The sequence below is a fragment of the Anolis sagrei genome, chromosome X, assembly GCF_037176765.1.
Source record: "Anolis sagrei isolate rAnoSag1 chromosome X, rAnoSag1.mat, whole genome shotgun sequence".
In the NCBI taxonomy this organism is placed as follows: domain Eukaryota; kingdom Metazoa; phylum Chordata; class Lepidosauria; order Squamata; family Dactyloidae; genus Anolis; species Anolis sagrei.
In genome coordinates this window covers 52,390,422-52,413,341 of record NC_090034.1, presented here as the reverse complement: position 1 = coordinate 52,413,341, position 22,920 = coordinate 52,390,422, and the positions used below count along the sequence as shown (strand labels likewise).

The window sequence follows — 22,920 nt, the reverse complement described above, 5'->3', positions numbered from 1 at the left end:
CTCTATATGAACTGAACTGAATTTAAAGAGAGTAATGGCACTGTGTGGCCAACACAGAGGAGTAGCCAAGTTTGGGTTGTTTATTAGCATATAAACTTGGAAGAGTTGACAGTTGGACTAAATTGGCTTTTGATTTGTCAGTAATGGCCAGAGTGACTGAAGGCTGGCTCTGGAGAGAGCTTTTTAAGAAGCACTTAGCCTTGGCACCCATTGGAAAAGGGGAGAAATCACCAAAAAAGAATTCCTGTAGGGAAAGGTTCACAAGGCTAAAGTGCAAAATGAGCTCAGGCTTGCTAGGGACATTAAAAGCAATAAAAGCGGCTTATTTGCTTACGCTGGTAGAAAAACAAAGAACAAGGAAGCAATAGGGCCTCCGTGAGGAGAAGATGGTAATTCTGACAGGGGATAGGGAAAAGGCAGAACTACTTAATGCCTTCTTTCCCTCAGCCATCCCGAACCTCAGCAACATGGAATGGATGAAGGATTGGGGGAAATCCAACGCCAAATAGGGAAACAAGTTGTCCAGGAATACCGGGCCACTCAAAACGAATTCAAGTCCCCAGGGCTGAATCAACTACATCCAAGAGTATTGAAGGAACTAGCAGAAGTAATCTCGGAACCACTGGCAGTCGTCTTTGAGAGTTCTTGGATAACGGGACAAGTCCCAGCAGATTGGAGGAGGGCAAATGTGATTCATATCTTCAAGAAGGGAAAAAAGGACAGCGCAAACAATCATTGTCTGGTCAGCCTCACGTCAATACCAAGCAAGATTCTGGAAAAGATAATTAAGGAAGTGGTCTGCAAACACTTAGAAAGGATTGTGGTAATTGCTAATAGTCAACATGGATTTATCAAAAACAAGTCATTTCAGACTACTTGTTTGATTGGTTTTTTCAATAGAGTTACAAGCTGGGTAGATGCAGGGAGTGCTGTGGATGGAGTGTATCTGGATTCCAGGAAGGTCTTCCTTCGACAAGGTCCTCCATGACCTTCTGGCAAAGAAACTAGTCAAATGTGGGCTAGCCAAAACTACAGCTAGGTGGATCTGAAATCGGTTAAGTGAACAGGTGATTCCCACCAATGCTTCCTCGTCATCCTGGAAAGAAGTTAGGAATGGACGGCCATAAGCAAGGTTCTGTCCTGGGCCCGGTCCTGTTCAACATCTTGATTAATAACTTAGATGAAGAGTGAGAAGGCATGATCATCAAGTTTGCAGACAGGACCAAATTGGGAGGGATAGCCAATACTCCAGAAGACAGGAGCAGAATTCAAAATGATCTTAACAGATTGCACTGGTTCTCAACCTGTGGGTCCCCAGGTGTTTTAACCTACATTTCCCAGAAATCCCAGCCAGTTTACCAGCTGTTAGGATTTCTGGGAGTTGAAGGCCAAAACATCTGGGGCCCACAGGTTGAGAACCACTATATCAGAGAGTTGTGCCAAAACTAACAAAATTAAGCTCAACAGGGACAAATGCAAGATACACCACTTAGGCAGAAAAAATGATATTCAAAGAGACAGAATGCGGGACGATGCCTGGCTCAACAGCAGTACATGTGAAAAAGATCTTGGAGTTCTCATGGACAGGAAGGTGAACATGAGCCAACAACATGATGACGCAGCTTAAAAAGCCAATGAGATTTTGGCCTGCATAAATATGACTATAGTGTCTAGATCCAAGGAAGTCATTCTACCCCTCTATTCTGCCTTGGTCAGACCACACCTGGAATACTGTGTGCAGTTCTGGGCACTGCAGTTTAAGGGAGATGACAAGCTAGAATGTGTCCATAGGAGGATGACTAAAATGATCAAGGACCTGAAGAACAAGCCCTATGAGGAGCGGCTTAAAGAGCTGGGCATGTTTACCCTGCAGAAGAGAAGGCTGAGAGGAGAAGTGTTAGCCATGTATAAATATGTGAGGGGAAGTCATAGGGAGGAGGGAGCAAACTTGTACTCTGCTGACTTGGAGACTAGGACGCAGAACAATGGATTCACTACAGGAAAGCAGATTCCATGTGAACATTAGGAAGAACTTCCTAACGGTGAGAGAGAGCTGTTCAACAGTGGAACTCTTTGCCCCAGAGTGTAATGGAGGCTCCTTCTTTGGAGGCTTTTAAACAGAGATTGGATGGCCATCTTATTGGGGGTACTTTGAGTGTGATTTTCCTGCTTCTTGGCAGGGAGGTAGACTGGAGGGCCCATGAGATCTCTTCCAACTCTATGATTCTTTATCTATAATTTTCTGGTTTTTTACACTCCCCTCTGGAATTACATGCAGGCGAACCACTTGGCTGGGAATAATGGGAGATGTAGTCCAATAAATTGAGAGACCCTCGGAGGCCTTTTACACCACACAGTTGTAGCCCTATGATGCCAATTTCACTACCACGGTCGCATCCTATGGACTTCTGGGGTTTGTAGTTTAGGGAGGGACTAGAGCTCTCTGGCTTGGAATTTGAAATACCTCTCTTTCTCAATGCATTTGCATATATTGTACTGCAAGTTGGAAAAACAACAACAAAAAACCCCATTCAGCATGCTTCAGCAGACTTTTTTTATATACGTGTGAAAGGTCAGGGAAATCTTGTATAAGTAGTCAAAATGCAGAAAAACAGAGGGTATAAGATCCCAACAGTATCATTATTTTGTTGCATTTCTTGCAGCCTCCAAGTGCAGCTGCTCCATTTCAACTTTCCAGACATTTGCCATGTTTAATTGCGATTCTATGGGGTCATTTTATTGTGCTAATCACCCTGACTTTTTATTACATTTAACAAGTCTCCTGCTTGGTTTATTACTTGTTCTAAATTATGTTGTAAACTGCCCTGGGATTAGTATCATGGGTTGGATCCAGACAATTATCTCATAAATGCCCTGTGGTTGGAGAGATGGGTTTGATCCAGATAGATACATTTCATTTTAAACTGCTTTCTAACCACCCTGGGATGAACTTTACAGATTGGATCAAGGCTCAGTCCTGCTAAGGAATTGTTGTTATCAATTTATGGTGACTGTAAGGCAAATCGATCATGGGATTTTCTTGGCAAGATTTGTTCCAAGCTGGTTTGCCTTGGCCGCCTTTTCAGGCTGAGAGAGAGTGACTTGCCCAAGATATTATGTTAGTTGAAAATCTTTGCATCACATTATATCCTTTTAGGCCCCCTGGTAGTGCAGCAGGTTAAATCGCTGAGCTGCTGAACTTGCTAATGGAAAGGTTGGCGATTTGAATCAAGGGAGCAGGGTGAGCTCTCACTGTTAGGCCCAGCTTCCGTCAACCTAGCAGTTCAAAAACATGCAAATGTGAGTAGATCAATAGGTACCACTTCTGCGGGAAGATAACGGTGTTCCATGCAGTCATGCTGGCTACATTACCTTGAAGGAGTCTATGGACAACGCTGGCTCTTCGGCTTAGAAATGGAGATGGGCACCACCACCCCAGAGACGGACACAACTAGACTTAATGTCAGGGGAAACCTTTACCTTTACCCTTTTATGACTATTCCATGCTGCAAGTCTGATGCAGTCTGAGCCCTGCCACATGCACAATGGAGGACGTCCTTAAAGCAACATCAGTGGCACTCCAAGTGGCCAGCTACTGGTCAAAGGAAATTTAGTATAATGCCAAGTTCTTAACTTTGTGTTTTTAAATACATTACAACTGTACCCTCAATTTGCTTCTGATACGTAAATAAATAAATAAATAGTGACGATTCTATTATTCACCTCCTCCTCCCCCCCTCCCCCCCGGTTAATAATACCAATCATTGTAACCTCTTCCCTTTATTGCTTGGATATTTGCACTGAGGCTGAACAAACCTGGTTGAATAGAGATCATTCTGACTCCATAATCAAAGTTTATCAACATTACTTTCTTTTATTTATTTAATTTATAGCCCACCTTTCTCCTAACACTGGGATCCAAGGAGGTTTACATCACAGAAAATAAAGTGTGTCTGTCTGTCTAATAAAACATTAAATATAAAAGCACTGAAAAACAGTAGAGTGGGAATCTTGTGTAGTGCCCAGAATCCATGGATCAACAGGGCCAGTGGGCAGGCTCTGGGAGTTTTGGAGTTGCGGTCCAAAACGTAACTTGGCCAAGCGCTGTTTGGACCAGTAGATGCTTCCCAGTTCAAGTAACCATTGTCCAATTCTTTCTCATCTTAGATGGGGACTCCTATTTGACTTTCTTTTTTCCTTCTTCCCTCTGCAGATATTTCACATGACCTATGACCTGGCTAGCGCTGTGATGCGGATCATTAACCTCATTGGGATGATGTTGCTCCTGTGCCATTGGGATGGCTGCCTGCAGTTCCTGGTGCCGATGCTACAGGAATTCCCCAGCGACTGTTGGGTATCCATCAACGGCATGGTGGTAGGTCTACTGCTCAGCACAGTGGGGAATGGGTGAGGTGAGGTCCTCTACTGCTCAGCACAGTGGGGAATGGGTGAGGTCCTCAGGAAAGATTAGAAACAGGTTTGCTCCCTGGTTGAGTCTATATTTGTATAGGAATACTTGGGAATTGCTTCTTTCTACCCTCACCGCCATAGTAGTAACAAGAAAACAGTAATATTTAAAAAATGACCTAAATGTGCTTTAGCTTACTTACCATGATCTGTTCCTATTAAGATACCGGAAACATTTCAACTCTTATCTCTAATGTCTCAATTTTCCTACTCCAATTAGGACTCCTTCATAATTGGAAAATATATATGAATTGGTAAAAGCAAACCGATTGTAGTAAAATGCATGAGGCACATAATCCCAACCGCATAAATACTCAGGTGACTTAGGTTGATAAAGCATCAAAGTTAAGTATTTGATTAACATGTCCAAAGAAGAAAAACTTTCCTGAATCCCTGTGAAAATAAATTGGCAACAAAGTAGATATTAAATAACATTTTAAAAAAGGTGAAATAAGTATAAAACGATATTGTTATAATACAGTACATTTCTAAATTTGAAGCTGGGGTCGAAGCTGGTACATTTTGACCCGCTCCAATTTCCAGCTAAAATTGCTTCCAGCCCAGCAGCCCTTCCCAATCTTTGAATAACAGCTGTCAGTGGGAAGGATGAGGCTGCTCTTTGCTTGAGGCGATTTCCTGCTGACTGCAAGGCAAGCAGCAAATGGCATGCATGCAAACAACAATTCTATGTACCTTCGTAGGGCATGTTACCATTGCGCCAAAGTATTTCCTTGGCAAGGTGCTATGGTCTGGCTATCACTTCCTTCTCTCTGTGTTTTGTGCCCCTAGATTTTGATGCAGTTGAGTGTTAATTTATCATGTTGCCTGGAGTGAGAAAATTGTCACAATAAATGCCATTATTTTTGAAGTGGATTTCAACCACAGAGTCATTGAATGGGCCATGTCCTCAAAGGTCATGTAGTCCAACCCTCTGGTTTGCAGGGGGTAGGGAGACAGTTCTGAGAGAAGTAGAAGGATGAAATCTCAGCTTTATTCCATGCCAGGAGCAATTGATCAGAGGAAGACTCTCTGCTTTTCTCCTAGATAGCCGTTTCTCAAATGCATGTTATTGTGGTCTGGAAAGTGTTCCCCCTCCTAAGGTAGACTTGCCTGCCTTGTTGTTTCAGAATGATTCCTGGAGCGAGCTATACTCCTTTGCTCTCTTCAAGTCCATGAGTCACATGCTGTGCATTGGCTATGGGCGCCAGGCACCAGAGAGTATGACTGACATCTGGCTGACCATGCTGAGCATGATTGTGGGGGCCACCTGCTACGCCATGTTTATTGGCCACGCCACAGCCCTGATCCAGTCTCTGGACTCCTCCCGGCGCCAGTATCAGGAGAAGGTAGGTGGGATGGGGGCAGGATAAAGAAAGCTGTTTGTCTATGGGGAAGTATTTGTGTCAATAAAGGGAGATGTGGAGCTGTATACCTGTCCCTTAAGAATCACAGGATCTTCTGTTTAGATGCATCAAAGATCTATGTATCTTAAGAGGCCAGTGTAGCATCACAGCATACTGTCCAGATCAGGGGAAGTATTCGTCCCACTCTTGGGTCTGATCTCACCTGGGATAACCCTATGTGTCCAGTTCTGGGCCTCACAGTTCAATAATGATATTGAGCATGTCCAGCAAAGAGGGGTCAAGATGTTCAAAAGATCTGCAAACCAAGCCATATGAGGAATGACTGGAGGAACTCAGAACATTTTGTTTGGATATCAGAAGATTGAGAAGAGTCACGGGAGCCATCTCTAACTATCTGAAAGGAAGTCATGCAGGCGACAGAGCAAGCTCCTTGCTGCTGCTGCTGCAGAACAAAAGCCAATGGGTTCAAATGACAAGAAAAGAGATTCCGCCTAAACAGTAGGAGGAACTTTTTGACTTTAAGAGTTGTTCAACAGGGAAATGGACTGCCTTTTTTGGACCCTCCTCCTTTAGAAGCTTATTTATTTATTTATTTATTTATTTATTTATTTATTTAGGGCATTTATATCTCATCGTATCTCACTTCCGCAGAGGGACTCAGGGCAGCTAAACCGGCACAGCACAGTGCCCACAATAAGAAAAGCATAAATATACATAATATAATAAAAACAGTATAAAACAATTATAAAATATTAAAACACATCGCCAAATTCAGTCGTCATCCTAAAAGCAGTCCATCATAGTCCATTTTAGATGGACCTCTCACAGGAATGCTGTAAGTTGGGTACTTCTAAAGGGGATCAAACTTTGTAGTCCCTTTCAGCTCAGAGGTTCTATAATTCCATGACTCTAAATACATTTAATTACAACCATTTCATTGGAGTATGGCTCTTTTCTATGACTCTTAGCTAGAATAAAACCTCCCAGCATGGAGACATTGTAGAACTGTCAGCCAGTTCATGCCAGGGTATTTTGTGGCAGTGTTTGAAACATGCTTGGTGCTCTGAGGCTTGAGGAGGCCACATAAGAAGGATTTGTACCTTTGTTTACCTTTAGGCCACACATTCCCCAATCCCTGGCATCAGGAAACGCTTGAACATTGCCTCTGATTTTAATTCAGAAACAAAGAGTCATTGATTGATACATTTTGTGATGCTGGCTGAGATTGTATTCAGGGACTTGAGGATGCACAAGAGAGTCAACATTTTGGGCTGGAACTGACACTGAATGATGCCTGGACTCAGCAGAAAGTAGGGCTCTCTTCCTCTCCATTCCTATTGCCAGATCAAGCCTCCTTCTGCTTTTTGACAGCCCCGCTGGCTCTGGAGAGGGCCTGAAAGCACTAAAGTATCAAGGCATGGAAGCAGCTGTCACTGGCTTCTGCCCATCTATGGTCCCCTGGGCCACAGGACAGAAAGAGAAAAGCACAATCTCCTCCGATTGTTTGTTTCCCTCTTCATCCGTCTTGATGCTTGGCTGACCTGAGCAGGTGGATCTCGCAGGAATAACAAGTCCCTTTCTCCTGACAGCATTTCCTGACAGCCCCCCCACCCCCAACAAAACACGCCTACATTTGCAGTGGGTTTGCTTTCCTGCATTTCCTTTCTCCCTTTTAATTGTTAGCCAGTGCATATAATGATGATGGTGATGATGACAACAACAACAACAACAGCAACAACTTTATTTATATCCTGCCCTATCTCCCTGAGAGGTCTCATATTAAATGTGTATGTTTTTTTCTGGATTCACATGATACAGAGGATTAAAGGATTTTAATATACTTATTTTTTAACTGATGTTAACATTGTTGAGTAATGGCTGAATTAATCAAGGAATGAACTGGTTGCCACTAATGGCAAGAGGACCTTAAAGCACCTCTGTCATGACAGAGCACTGTGTTTTCCCCAGAATCGTGGGGAAGGATGTGTTGCTTCACCCTAGAGATGTCTGCTTCTGTCTCTCAGGTTGCAGGGATTTTGTTGCTGTTACTGTTATTATTATTAAGACAGTATTAAGGCAGTCTCTGTGGATGTAACTGAAGCATCTGTTTGTCATGGTTCTATGGATTCCTTTCAACTTATTCATCCTGGGGACGTGGACAAGAACTTGGGAGGAATGAGACCGACCACTTGCTCTCTGGACCCTTGCCCATCCTGGCTCATTGAATTAGCCGGGGGAGGGGGGACTGTTGGAGTGGGTGAAAGTGCTGGTAAATGCCTCCCTGACCCAGGGCATAATGCCAACTAGTTTCAGGGAGGCAGTAATAAGACCCTTATTAAAGAAACTGGCACTGGATCCCACTCAGCTGAGTAATTATAGGCCAGTATTCCACTCAACTGAGTAATTATAGGCCAGGTCCCACTCAACTGAGTAATTATAGGCCAGTATCCCCTTTTTGGGCAAGGTTCTAGAGAAGGTGGTGGCCTCACAACTCCAAAGATTCTTGGATGAAACTGATTACCTGGATCAATTCCAGTCTAGTTTCAGGCCTGGCTATGGGACAGAAACGGCATTGGTCACCTGGGTAGATGATTTACAAAGAGAGCTAGATGGGGAGTTCTCCTGGACCTCACAGCAGCTTTCGATACCATTGACATGATATCCTTCTGGGTTGTGTCTCCGAGATGGGGCTTGAGAGCACTGTTTTACAGTGGCTCTGGACTTTCCTGGAAGGTCAGACCCAGATGGTGGTGCTGGGGGACTCCTGTTCAACCCCGTGGCTAGTGGCCTGTGTGGTCCCTCAGGGTTCAGTTCTGCCCCCCGTGCTATTTAACATTTACATGAAACTGCTATGAGAGATCATCCAGAGTTTTGGGGTTCAGTGTCAAATTTATGCGGACTACACCCAACTCTATTACTTCTTTCCACTGAAAGCCAAGGATGTGGTCCTGCCCCTAAACCAGTGCCTGTCATCAGTAATGGACTGGATAAAGGCTAATAAGTTGAAAGTAGACAAAAGAGAGGTACTCCTGGTCAGTTGGAAGGCGGAGCAAGGTGTGGGATTACAGCCAGTGTTGGATGTGGTCACACTCCCCCTGAAGACACAGGTCCACAGTCTGGGGATGATCCTGGACTCATTGCTGACCATGGAACCCTAGGTGTCAGAAGTGGCCAGGAGTGCCTTTGCACAATTAAAACTTGTGTGCCAACTGCGCCCATACCTTGAGACACCAGATCTGGCCATGGCAGTCCACACCTTAGTTGCATCCTGCCTGGACTACTGCAATGCTCTCTACGTGGGGCTACCTTTGAAGATAGTTTGGAAGCTGCAACTGGTTCAGAGATCTGCAACTGGATTACTAATTGGAGCACCGTCTAGAGAGCAGACAACTCCCATGTTACGGCAGCTCCACTGGCTGCTGGTCTCAATACAAAGTGCTGGTTATTACATATAAAGCCCTAAAACGTTCGGGCCCAGACTATTTGAAAAACCACATCTCCACATACAAACCAACATGAGCACTGCGGTCTGCAGAGGAGACCCTGCTCTCGGTCCCACCCCTGTCTCAAGTGCGGTTGGTGGGAACTAAAGAGAGAGCCTTTTCCGTAGCCACTCCCTGCCTCTGAAATTCCCTCTCTAAAGAACTAAAAAGGGCCCCCTTCTTCCTCTCTTTCAAAAAGCTTTTAAAAACCTACCTATGTACTCTAGCCTACAGAGAGGAGGTGGATTAGGACATCTTTATATACCCTTACCTAGTTGCTAACATCTACCTTCGCTTGTTAGATGTTACATACCATCCTAGTTTTAATGTTTTTAGTCTAATTTTTAAGAGTTGGAAGAGCTTTTGTTGTTTATTTGTTCAGTCGCTTCCAACTCTTCTTGACCTCATCTTCAAGGTCAAGCCAGTCACTTCAAGGATACCATCCATCCACCTTGCCTTTGGTCAGCCCCTCTTCCTTTTTCTTCTCCAAGCTTTCATTATCTTCTCCAAGCTTTCCTGTCTTCTCATTATGTGGCCAAAGTTCTTCATGTTGGCCTCTAATACCCTTCCCTCCAGTGAGAAGTCAGGCATTATTTCCTGGAGTATGGACTGGTTGGATCTTCTTGCGTTCCAAGACCCTCTCAGAATTTTCCTCCAACACCACCGTTCAAAAGCATCTTATCTTCCTTAGCTCGGGCTATTATGTTGTAAATGTGTGTGTGGTATTATATTATATTTATTATGTTTATTTAAGTTTGCATTTTTTTTAAAAAAATTGAGTTTGTTTACTCACTGTTTGATTTGTTATTTGTTGTTTTTGGCATTTAATGTTTGCCACTGTGTTATTCCCACTGGAAACTGCCCTGAGTCCACTCAGGGAGATAGGATGATTAATAATAATAATAATAATAATTATTATTATTATTATTATTATTATTATCCATGTTGATTAAGTACCATAATCATAAAAAATAAAAAGGAGATTCATATCAACCAGTCACAAGTGATGACCAGAGAAGCAAGCAAACGCAAATATTTAAGCTCCATATAATTTATTTATTTATTTATTTATTTACAACATTTATATGCTGCCCTTCTCACCCCGAAGGAGACCCAGAGCGGCTTACAAATAATATGTAAATACAATATATTATATCATTACCATAGCACAATATTAGTATTATATATTACTATATTGTACAATACCATTATACTGTAATACTATTAATAATATTACATGTAATATAAATATATAATTATAATATCATATTATCAATATTATATGTATTTATATTATATTATATTATATTACAGTATATTCTGGCGTATAAGACTACTTTTTAACCCAAGAAAATCTTCTCAAAAGTCAGGGGCCGTCTTATACGCGGGTGTAGTCTTATGCATGGGAGTCGTCTTAACTCTATATTTTAACTGGAAAAGTTGGGGGTCGTCTTATACGCCCAGTCGTCTTATATGCCGGAATATACGGTATATAATATTATATTATATTATATTATATTATATTATAATTAGCACAGTGCAGGAGACAAGGTGGAACTGTCTTCCTGGCCCCTCTGTTCACTCTGGTCCCAGAGCAGCCGTTGGTGCTGAGGGGAGGGGCTCCCAGAAAAACAGAAAGAAGAATGGAAAAGAAAAAAAGGCAGTGGGAGAAGAAAGAACAAAGTAGACTTTTATGTTTTTTATTTAAAAAATTAAATGATCATTTTATACACTTTAGAGATCCTTCTGTTCTCTAATTGTGAAGGAAAGTTAGTTATCAAAACCCACAGGGGATATTTTATTTCTGCTGTGCCTTAAAACAACTATAAGAAATGGTTCCCATGTCTTGGAAATGTATGTGTTGTTCATCTGTTTCTGCCATTTGAAATATTTCCTCTGACCAGTTCTTAACTGAGGACATCACCATACTCTTCCACAGTTGTGTGCATAGAATATTCTAGCTGCTGTGACCATATATAGCAGGATCTTTTTCTTTTGAGCATGACATGGCCTGAGGTTTGGATGGGGTGAGGGAAGAGCCATGGATGCTGCCTTGCTTTAACAAGAGGAAAGAAATGTGATGAAGAATTTGTGAAGTCATAAATATCTGCCATTGCACTGACCTCCTCTTGCCCAATTCTTACAGTACAAGCAAGTGGAACAGTACATGTCCTTCCACAAGCTGCCGGCTGACTTTCGGCAGAAGATCCATGACTACTATGAGCATCGGTACCAGGGGAAGATGTTTGATGAGGACAGCATCCTGGAGGAGCTCAATGAACCCCTGCGAGAGGTACGTACCCTTCCTGGATCACATGATCGTAGCGTGGTGGGCAGACGTCCAGCTGAGCAGTCAATACTGAAATTACAAAGTAGCCCCAACAAGCCTGTATGTGTGTGTGTGTGTGTATACATACACAAATGCATGGAATGGGGTGTCATTTTCACTACACAAACCTGGACTGTTTTTGGGGCCAGGATAAGTTATGCAGGAGGAGTGTGTCTTGTTTTAAAGAAGACATTGTGCAGAAAAGGTATGATTCTATGACCCAATGCAACTTTGCCCTCCCACAATTTCTTTGGTCTGTTCCCCCGCCAGGAGATTGTCAATTTCAACTGCCGGAAGCTGGTGGCCTCCATGCCTCTCTTTGCCAACGCTGACCCCAATTTTGTGACTGCCATGCTCACCAAGTTGAAGTTTGAGGTCTTCCAGCCAGGTGACTACATCATCCGTGAAGGGACCATCGGCAAGAAGATGTATTTCATTCAACACGGGGTGGTGAGCGTCCTCACAAAAGGCAACAAAGAGATGAAGCTGTCGGATGGCTCCTATTTTGGAGGTAAGGCTGAGCAAGGCTCTTACATCTCAGCAGATAGATCAGTAGACAGCTACTTAACTGCCTTCCGTTGTGTCGTGTCAGAAGCAAATTGAGGGTACAGTTATAATGTACTTAAAAACACAAACCAAGTTTAAAACTTGGCATTATGCTAAATGTCCTTTGACCAGAAGCTGGCCACTTGGAGTGCCTCTGATGTCACTGTGAGGAGGTCCTCCATTGTACTTGTAGCAGGGCCAAGGTTGTATTGTAGTAAGTGATCTGTGGTTTGCTCTTCTCCACACTCGCATGTTGTAGACTCCACTTTGTAGCCTGATTTTTTTAAGGTTAGCTCTGCATCTCATGGTGCCAAAGTGCCTTCCAGGTCATCCACTCTTGTGCCCAGAAGAGAGTCTCTCATCTGGTATCAGCCACTGATTGAGGTTCTGGGTTTTAGCTTGCCAATTTTGGACTCTTGCTTGCTGAAGTGTTCCTGCAAATGTCTCTGAAGCTGTTTCTTGGTTTAAGACATTGGCATGCAAGCTGATATCTGAACTGAGAATAGACCGGACATGTCAATGCCTTGGTCCTTTCATTACTGGCTGCTACTTCCTGATGAATGTCGGGTGGTGCAATACTGGCTAAACAGTATAATTTCTCCAGCAGTGTTGGGCGTAGACATCCTGTGATAATGCGGCATGTCTCATTAAGAGCCACATCCACTGTTTCAACATGGTTAGATGTATTCCACACTGAGCATGTGTATTCAGCATCAGAGTAGCAAAGCGCAAGGGCAAATGTTTTCACTTTGTCTGGATATGACCCCCAGGTTGTGCCAATCAGCTTTCATACTGCCTTCCAATCTACATCCACTTGTTCCCCTAGTGATCTATTGTATGCCTTCAAGTTGTTTCCAACTTGTGCAACTCAAAAGTTAATCCATCATGACATTGACCTTGGCTCTCCTCCTTTGGAGGAAACTTGACTTTGCCTCCTCTGAGACAGAGGGTGATTTGCCCTAAGTTTCCATGATTGAGTGAGCCTTTGAACCCTGTTCTCGAGAGTCATAACATTCAAACCAGCACACTGCACTGGCTGTCCTAGGTGACATCAAGACTATGTTCAGAAATGTTAAATCGTTATATCTCCTTTTTAGAAACATGGCTGCATTTGAGCGCAGTCTCTTGGAGAACAGTGGGAAGGTGTGCTTTAAAAGGGTGCTTGAGATGAAAAACGTTCTTGTGGGGCCCCTCTTTGTGATATGGGAACCATTGAAGGTGGCACAAATTGGGTTTTCCCCATTGTGTGAGTGGCAAGATGATTGATGACCTCACCAACACCATTATGAGGAGGCTGGTTTCTCCCAAAACCCCTGAAAGGTTGCTTCCTATCTGCCTGAGTAGCGTTTTTCCAAACCAGCCAAGTGCAGAGGTGTGATGTGTTTCCTAGGAGAGATGTCAAGAGCTGGCACAATGTAGCATGCTTCCCAACTCCCTTCCCAGCCCCTCCCTTCAAATTGGTATTAATATTTATTTATCTTCCATCTTTTCACTCACCTCTGGAACCCAAGAGCTAGCAAAAAATTAAGAAATACATAAAACCACTTGGAGGGCCATAATTAATATAAGCATTGAGGTTAAATCACTTGCAAAGATCTGAAAGAGCAACACATCCTGGCTTCCCTAAGGAGGAGAGTAAAGCCTGGGAGCTGTCACCCAGAAGGCCCTGTCTTGTGTCCCTACTAGACAGCAAGCTAAATAGCCAGGAATCCTTATGCAATCCATGTTTTGATATTGAACAGTTTTCTCTGTCTCTCCTCTAGAGATCTGCTTGCTGACGAGAGGCCGGAGGACTGCGAGTGTTCGTGCTGACACCTACTGCCGCCTCTACTCCCTCTCAGTGGATAACTTCAATGAAGTCCTGGAGGAATATCCCATGATGAGGCGGGCTTTTGAAACAGTTGCCATTGATCGCCTTGACCGCATAGGTATGGCTGTGTATTGGGGCCAAGGTGTTGGAAAGTTGTCTGTAGCAGACCACACTGGCAAGGTTAGACCTGGACAGAACTGATGTTGTGTGTGTACAGTGAATGGTGGGCAAATTGGAATGGGTAGCTCTGGAGTCAGTTTCCCAGTACTCTTTGACTTGCAAACTCATGTCTCCCATGTCAAAGAGAGCAGTGAATCCATTCTAGGGTATAGTATGAACCTGAAGCTGTATTTCAAGGTCTTACCCCCGTGAATAGGTTTTTACTTCTGGAGGGTTTGAGCCAAACCTGCAGCGGATTCCCTGCTCAGCCACTTCCTAGTCTGAGCCATCTGCAGGGTCAAGGGTTTTCCATTTTTCTTCCCTGGGGTGAGTTTGTGGAAGAAGCTTTGGGCCTTGACTGATTGTGCCTCACCACAGCTACCTCTTCCTTCCCTCCTTTCGTCTGCTGCAGGTAAGAAGAACTCCATCCTGCTGCACAAGGTCCAGCATGACCTCAACTCGGGTGTCTTCAACAACCAGGAGAACGAGATCATCCAGGAGATCGTCAAGTATGACCGGGAAATGGTGCAGCAGGCCGAGCTGCAGCAGCACGTGGCCATGTACGCCCCACCCCAGCCCCAACCCCAGGTGACCTCGGCCATCGCCACCCTTCAGCAGGCCGTAGCCATGAGCTTCTGCCCGCAGATGGCCAGCCCGCTGGTTGGCCCCATGGGTCTCGGCTCACCCCGCATGGCCCGCCGGCTGCAGTACCAGGGAGGCATTGCCGGGCCCTTTGCCATTTCCCCAGCTTTGCTCCAGCAGCATCGCCACCAACAGCAGCAGCTGAACTTGCAGCAGCAACACCAACAGCAACAGCAGCAGCAGAACATCCTGCAACTGCAGTCACAAAACATCCAGCCGCAGCAGCCAAACATGGCGCCACAGCAGCCTCCGCAGCCTCTGCCGGCCTCCACAGCCAGCCCTCTCCCCTCCTCCTCGGTGCCCAGCCCACCCTCCCAAAGTCCCTGCGCCAGCCGGACGTTCCCCTACGAGGGCAGCCCCAAAGGCCAGTCGGGCTCCCAGCTTTCGCTGGCACAGCAGAAGCCCCCCGGCTCCCCGCAGCGCCTGGCGGCCCACAAGAGCACACAGGCCCTGCACACCAGCAGTCTGAGTCAGGAGAGCCGCCCGCTCTCAGCCTCCCAGCCCTCCCTCCCGCACGGCATCTCTCAGACCATGAGCCAGAGCCCCCCTTCCTCAGCTCACGATTCCACCACTTCCATCCCGGCGGCAGCAGCAGCAGGGACTGGGGGGGCCTCTCCTGCTTCGCCTGCCTCCTCAACGCAGAGCTCTAGCGGCACACCTCAAGCCACGCCACGGGGAGCTGCCCCACCACCCTCCCGCGTGGGCCTGCCCCACCAGATGCCGGCTGCTGCGGCAGTAGGGTACCCACCGGGGGCTGTGTCTAGCCCCACCGCTGCCTCCTCAGGCCTCCCACAGGACTCAGGTTGTGCCCGCAAGGATTCCAAAGTTAGCGCACCCGACACGGACCCAGCAAAATCGAAGCTCCCTTCCAACTTGTGACCTTTGGCCTCAGTGGCAGGGAGGTGGGAAAGGTTGTGTAGGGAGGTCAGAAGGGGCACTGCCCTGCTGGCCGCTCCCCACCACATGGCAGATTGAGCCGGCAGCAGGGCTGTGCTGCAGAAATCCATCGTGGCTCCTTTTCTCTCATGCTGACCATTGCTCGCTCTGCAAAATCGGGAAAGCGAAAAAGGTGGGGACGTTCTGGGCCTGTCTCTTTGTATCTGCTGCTTTATCAGTTGGGGGTCCCAAGGGGCTGTGGAGCCAGGAAGCTTGACGCCACAGGAAGGGGAGGGTTCTTTGGAGGACTGGTCTTCCCCATTTGGGGGGCAGGAAGAGCCGCCGGTCCCCTTGTAGCTCCTGACCAAAGTTTGGCTCCCATCGTCCCCTGCGGTCATCTCCATCCCGCCTCTCACCCCGCTGTGACCGTATCACAGAAAGCCATAACCTAGTTTATCGCGCAACTTAATCCAATGTGTGTAAAATAATATACATATCTATATATATATGAATATACATATCTAAAGAAAAATAACAATATAGATATCTATATGAGGTAAACCATATGTGCAGCGCCTTATACCGCCCCTGCTCTGTTCGGAGCCTGGAAGGAAGGGGATTCGGGGAGAGGGGAATCTGGGAGTGTGATGGCCGAATGGTTGTGTTCAGGACGGAGAGTTTCCTCGAAAGGCATTGCTGCTTTTCAACCTCATTTTCCCTTGGAAACAAGGAAATGTTCCCCCTTTCCCTCTGAAAACATAAGAAATCTCTTCCTGTGGGGTGGCCATATTGGGGAGCAGTGTTGAAAGAAATGGTTACTCTTCCAGTAGTCTTCAGTGAAGAATAAGTCATATTTTTGCCTTCCATTAGTAGCCTTTCCTTCCCTTTTGCTCCTCCTCTGCCCCATTCCTTCCTCCTTCCTTCCTTCCCCATCTGGTGCCTTCTTCTGCAAAACCCAATGCTGATTTGTAGAGCTCTCAGCCACATGATGTGGTTCTTCTGCTTGCTTGCTTAATCGATTCAGGGTGGGCATTGTTTGTTTTTGGTGGTGGTCCTTATACCTGGCATTTTTACTCCAATGCTCTGACAGTGAAAAAAATGCTTCCTAAAGGCTCTTCCAAGAATGCCTTATTTGTTGTTTAGGGCTTTACAAGCGAAAACTTAAGTCTGGTTGAGGAGGAGCGGAAAAGCATCTGGTCTTTTCAAATTCCAAGAAAAGAAAGACCAGGAATGTTTAGCTGTAACAGCTGTAAGAGTCTTGGAGGAGGGTGGATTCTCCTCCTTTGGAGGACTTGTTGGTTGGATAGGCATCTTCCAGGAGGGCGTTAGTCGTGAATTCTTGTGTGGTGGTGTCTAGGACTAGATGGCCTTTCTGGGCCTTTCTGTGCTGTCGGTTCTGCCCTTAGCCTTTTTGCCACTAGATGGTACCCCCACAAGAGACATTTATCTGGAATTGGACATGATTTTGGTTTTGGACAGCTGTCTCCAAACCTGTGCCAACAGCTAGCAAACAGGACGCTTCTTGGTCTTCGCAGTTGTTATTACAGTAGAGTCTTGCTTATCCAACATAAATGGTCCAGCAGAACGTTGGATAAGTAAAAATGTTGAATAATAAGGAGGGATTAAGCAAAAGCCTATTAAACATCAAATTACGTTATGATTTTACAAATTAAGCACCAAAACATCATGTTTTATAAACAAATTGACAGAAAAAGCAGTTCCAAACATGGTAATGTTATATAGTAATTCTGTATTTACGAAATTAGCACCAAAACATTGCAGTGTATTGAAATAGCTTTGGATCCGGGCGGGAGGCCTACTGCGTTGGATAATACAGTACGCTGGATGGGCGAAGGTTGGATAAGCGAGACTCTACTGTATTATTATTAGTGAAGATTACAGAGATTTCTTCTTGCCAGAACTTTCAAAATTACTTTTTAAAAGCTGTTTTTTTCAAAAAAGACCCATTGCTTTTACTAAAAAGTACTGTGTTTTGCCCCTAGTTACTTTTTGTTATGTTTGGCTGCCTTAAAAAGAAAAGAAAAAACAAGGATTGAAAGAAATTTTATTTATTTATTTATGTATGTATGTATGTATGTAAACATTTCTGCCATAACACCCCTGAATTGTCCTTTAAAATATGCTGAAGGCAACAACTGTGGCTTGTTATCGCAACAAAGTAACTTTAGATACTAAAATTGTTTTGAAATGCAACTTTGCTTCTGCCCGCTTGACACATTTCCTTCCTAGTTCTGGCCTTTGGCTCAGTTGGGTTTGTGTTGCCTAAAAGAAGACACTTTTGCACTGGCGACTGTGTTGAAGAATAGGCAGGAACTCTTTGAATCTCTCTTCTCCTTTTCCGAAGCAAAAGCAGTTGCTAAATGTGAAAATATTCCCGAAATCGCACCATCTTAGCTTTCTCCTTAGGCTGCTTCTGGAGAACAGCCACCCTTTCGGGGGACTTGGAGAACAATTTGTAGAGACTCTTGGGGTGCCATTTGGTTGAAAGAGGAGCCTGTGGGTGGATTTCCAGATACTTTAAAGTCTTCCTACATTAACTTTACAGAAGACGGGCTCAGCTGTGGATCTTCTGGCACTTTAAATCCCATAAGCCGTAGGTGACACAGGCAGTAGTCAGTGTCAGGGATAATGGGAACTGTGATCAGGTAGTACCTGGAGTGCACAGGTTCCTCTTTAAGATTTTGTTTATGCCGTTTACTCCTCTAAAACGGTAGAGTGTGCCAATCTTTCTTGTTTCTTCCTAAAACTGCCCTGTGAGGTAGGTTGGTCTGAGACATGGAAAGGTGGATTTTGAATAGTCCTCTTCTTGGCAAAACCTGAACCATGCTGTGGCTTTTCTCTGAGGCCTTGTGTGCCAATATTGGCCAGGAAAGACTTTGAAGAAGAGGGGAGCGCAAGCATGTGCAGTTGAGTCATCTCCGCCCACCTGCCTCCGTCCTTCCTCCTTCACGACTCAAGCGGAGAGGAGGAGAGTCGGCCTCGATATAGAACTGGCCCCCGAGAGTCTCCCACCCGTGGTGGCAGTCTTCACAAAAGTCTCCCTGCCGCAGTTGCGTTGCTTGCACATTGCTGTGGCCTTGTTCCTACACCTCGCTCTATGAGCCCCATGGTGTACGCATTTTGGGTCTGCGACCACGTTCTTCACCTCTTTTGAGGCAGTGTGTATGTGGCTCTTGTTTGTGCATGGACGTGATGTGGCACCAGGGATACCCAAAGAGCCCTGATCTGCATCCAAAGTATTTTACTCATCACCGCACCTGATAGGGCTCTTTGAGTTGCCATCAGAATAGACTGCATCCACAGGAGTGTAGTGACTAGATCAGGGGTTCTCAAACTTTTTAAGCCAAGAGCCAGTTCACAGTCCCCCAGACCATTAAGGGGCATGACTATAGTTTGAAAAGAAAGGATGAATTCCTATGCACACTGCACATATTTTATGTGTAGTGCAAAAGAGATACAATATTCAAAAGGAAGAACCACTTTTACCAACATAAACTTACCAGTATTTCAATTGGAGGTATGGGCCTGCTTTTGGCTGATGAAGTAGTCAAGTTAATGAGGATTGTTATTGTGTGCCTTCAAGTTGTTTCAGGGCAGGGGCCGGATAAGTGATCTTGAAGAGCCTCATCCAGCCTGCGGACCATGGTTTGGGGACCCTTGCTCTAGACCAGTGGGAAGACATAGTCCCACTCTGTTCCGCTTTCATCAGGCCTTACCTGGAATAATCTTGTGTCCAATTCTGGGGGAAAGAAATTCAAGGATACAAGATGGAAGGTGTCCAAAGAATGGTTACAGGTCTGAAAACCAAGAATGCCTCTGAGGAGCATCAGCAGGAGCTGGGGAGGTTTAGCTTGGAAATAGAAGGTTTAGAGGGGCCATGAAAGGGTGTCATATTGAAATGGGGCTGATCCAAACACAAGGTACAGCTCTCCCGAGACCCAGTTTGCCTCATCTCAGCAAAGTCTGGTTTCTAAGAGAGTATCCCTGCCTCCGTCATCTTCCTTACCATGCATTTGTGATCCGGCAAGGGAAAATAGGGATATGCAGGTTATCCGTGTGCTTCTGTATCCATTCCATTTGCTTGAAATATATGTGCGGTTGGACAGGTTGGTCCAACTACATTCCTTGAAACTCAGGTGTGTTTAATTTTGAGGAGTTGATGTGTATTTGGGCAGATTTTTGCCTGGTTCTTTCCAGCTGGTTTACCGGACAGGCTTAGAATGAGCCACCAGAAATGGCAGACGATCAGAGATGCTCCTCGGCTATTAAAATAAAAATGGGATGAATGCTGCATTTAAAAGGCACCCGAGAGAGTTTTCAAAGGGCAAAATTGGTGAGGTACTGCCATGAAAATCATGGGGCTCATGTGTTTTTTTCCCACAGTGGGCAAAGAGAATGCCATACAGGTGATTTATATTAGAACGGGGGGCACTTAACGAACACGTGGGAGAAAGTGCAGCAAATGCTCTTTTACAAACACTGTGTGTGTCTCTGTGATTTTGGCTCTGACTATAGAGTGCAAACCTCCATTGAAAACTGCGAAACTTACATCCAATAGCATTCGTAGGATCGCATGGCATATTTTGAATTTCTCCAGGGATTGGGTTTCGAACCTTGCTTCCAAGTCCCCGTCTTCCCGTTTGGTTATTCTGGCTCTTCAGACTTGGAAGAAGAAAGGCTCCATTCACCCTCGGGGCACCTTTGTGTCCGGTTGCTTCTGTGTCTTTCCAGTCTGCGGCGGGAGGGGGGGGGGGAGGGGGAGAGATGCTCCCTTAAGTATTCCCAGTATTTTGGCTTTTTGACTGAGCCGGTGCCCAATTTCTAATGCCTTTGTGTTCTGCTTGGTGAGTGGCCTGTGAGCTCTTTTGCAGAGAGCAGGGCGGTGCGTTTCGGAGCAGCCCCCCTTTTGCCAAACCTGTACCATCTGTGTCGAATGTACAGCCGATCAACCAACCCCGGCTAAACGTTTGCCTGGCGGGAGTCTTGCAGGATTTCTGTGACCCAAAAACTGGCTGCTTTCTCTCCCTTGGGCAACTCTCCGCCTGTTCATTGGGGACCCATCCTGTGTAATAAAACATGGCAGAACTGAACTGTGCCTCTCTCTGGTTTTTCCCTCATGTTTTTCTCTGGGGTTGAAAGGAAACACCTTACCTAGCCTTTACCTGAGGTGGGCCCATGGCATTCGCTGGGCTTCATGCCAAACCCCTTGAGGACCAAATCTGTGGATGCTGGGGTCCCATTGTATCCAATGGCAAGGTAAAAAGGGACTGAGATTTGGAATTCTTGTGCAAAGTGTGCCCTCTTCTGGCTCACTTAAGGCTCACAGTGTGTTCAGATGTGAAAGAATAGCCTTGCCGGCCAATGAGAAAAAGGCATTGTTACCAGTGTGTTGCACCTTTTGTAGTCACCCAGGATTTATAAAGACAAAACAGCTGTGCTCACATGCTAAAGGTGGCTCTTACAAATTTTACAATTGGTTGTGAATGTACTTTGTTAAATCTTTATGCTTTAAATCACCCTGAAAAATGTCCATTTTGCAACAAATGGAACAAGAAATGTGTTGGGAAAACATGAAATAACTTTGGAGCATTATTTTGGGGGGGGGGGGGTTGGTCAAATTTGAAAAAAGGGGCTGTGTATTTTGAGGCTGAACATGCCTGTGCCAGACTCTTCTCTGCACAGAAAACTCAGTTCCTGTCACAGGCAGAGAGGTGGGTTGTTTTACGAGGAACAGATTCCAAATCACAAAAACAGCCACCAGCTCAGGGTGCTCCTCATTTCCTAACACTTGAGAAACAGGTTCAAACACTTGTCCACATTTGCCAAATATTTCTTGGAGATCTCGTTTGCTCCCTTGACCTTCGTATGTGTGTCTGCGTACTCTTGTTTTGTTGTTCCTTTTCTTTGTTCCTCTCACGATGTTTCTGGAAAACTCCACCCTTTGTTGCTGACCGTTTCTTCCAGCCTTTAAGAATTATTTACAAAGCACCCAATCGATTGTGATGGGACTGAGTAAGAAAAGGTTTTCTTTTTTTGACAAGGAGGCTTCCTGTTTGCACAGCCTCACTGGACTCAGCAAGGGAGGATTGTGCCATTCTGGCTGGAAGAATGGCGTTGGGTAGAAGGACCCTTCTGTGGAAATCTATCCCTCTCATTTCAAGCAGACTTTCTAAAACATAAAGGTCAGAAAATTGTTTCCACTCTACATGCAAAGGAATTCCTGTATTTTTTTACTATTCTCTAGCTATTCTCTGCAGAACAACATTTGCACAAGGGAGACCTGACACAAAACAGTGGCCTTTCTAATCCAGCAGGAGGCAGCCGTCACTAGGATTTCAAAAAATAAAATAGCCTTCCCTTTTAATGCCAGGTGACCTGTTTTCCCCTTTTCGGTTCCTTCCCAAACACACAAGCCGATTTAATCTCATTTTAAAATAACCCTCCCCCCCCCCGGGGGGGGGGGAACAATACTAAATTATGCTTTGTGTGACTGGATGAGAGGCTGAGGCCGCAAAGCGAAGCGAACCAGAACCAGAAAGAGCAATAGAGCCCCTTCTGCACAGGCAAGGCTGACCTCCAGATCATTCAATTCTGACTTCAAGGCCAGATTGTGATATTAAAAGTTGTGTTGATTTTTGTGACTCCTTCCTCAAGCCTCTTTCAGTCTTTGCGAGAATGTCGCCCTTATCTGAAACCAAACAGGGTATAATTGGCAGAAACAGCTTTCACAAACTCCCCACACAGAATGGATGGCCAAGACCTCACGAAAGAGGTAAGCCTTGGATTTGGCCATTGGGGCTTTGATTGCTTTCCAGGCCTTCTTCGTGTTTTCAACTGTCACTTTGCATTCTGTGATCAAGATATGATTGAGGTAATTGGCAGTAGAAACTGCAAACAGAAGAAGGCTCCTGAAGAAAGAGACCAAGAGCTGGGCTTTCCCCCCAATCCTCTTCAGAAATCTACAGTTGTTCCTACCACTTTGAAGCTAAGCCCCCAAGGAAGAATTAGTCCTCTTTTCATATTGCGAACAAGAACAGAATCATTATTGGAAGAGACTGCAATGGCCATCCTTCTCCACTGGATACTCACTGCCTTCTTGAAGCCACTCTGAGCCAGAGTGAAGACGGGGAGGCCAGGGGACAGTTCCACCTTGTCTCCTGCATATGTCATCAGTTGAGACCCCTCCCCCCCAGCACCAACCACCACTCTGAGCCAGGCTGAAGG

At 45.3% G+C, this 22,920-nt stretch overlaps 1 protein-coding gene across 1 annotated transcript in view; it reads left to right on the top strand.

The window, feature by feature from the left end:
• HCN2 (hyperpolarization activated cyclic nucleotide gated potassium and sodium channel 2) overlaps window positions 1-20,786 on the top strand; it is a 46,198-nt gene extending 25,412 nt beyond the window's left edge. The window contains exons 3-8 of the mRNA XM_060785071.2: window positions 4,214-4,375; window positions 5,595-5,813; window positions 11,460-11,606; window positions 11,913-12,153; window positions 13,952-14,116; window positions 14,570-20,786. Coding sequence (XP_060641054.2) covers window positions 4,214-4,375; window positions 5,595-5,813; window positions 11,460-11,606; window positions 11,913-12,153; window positions 13,952-14,116; window positions 14,570-15,678 — 2,043 coding nt within the window. The 3' untranslated portion in view covers window positions 15,679-20,786. The remainder of the gene's footprint in view (window positions 1-4,213; window positions 4,376-5,594; window positions 5,814-11,459; window positions 11,607-11,912; window positions 12,154-13,951; window positions 14,117-14,569) is intronic.
• The last annotated feature ends 2,134 nt before the right edge of the window (window positions 20,787-22,920 follow it).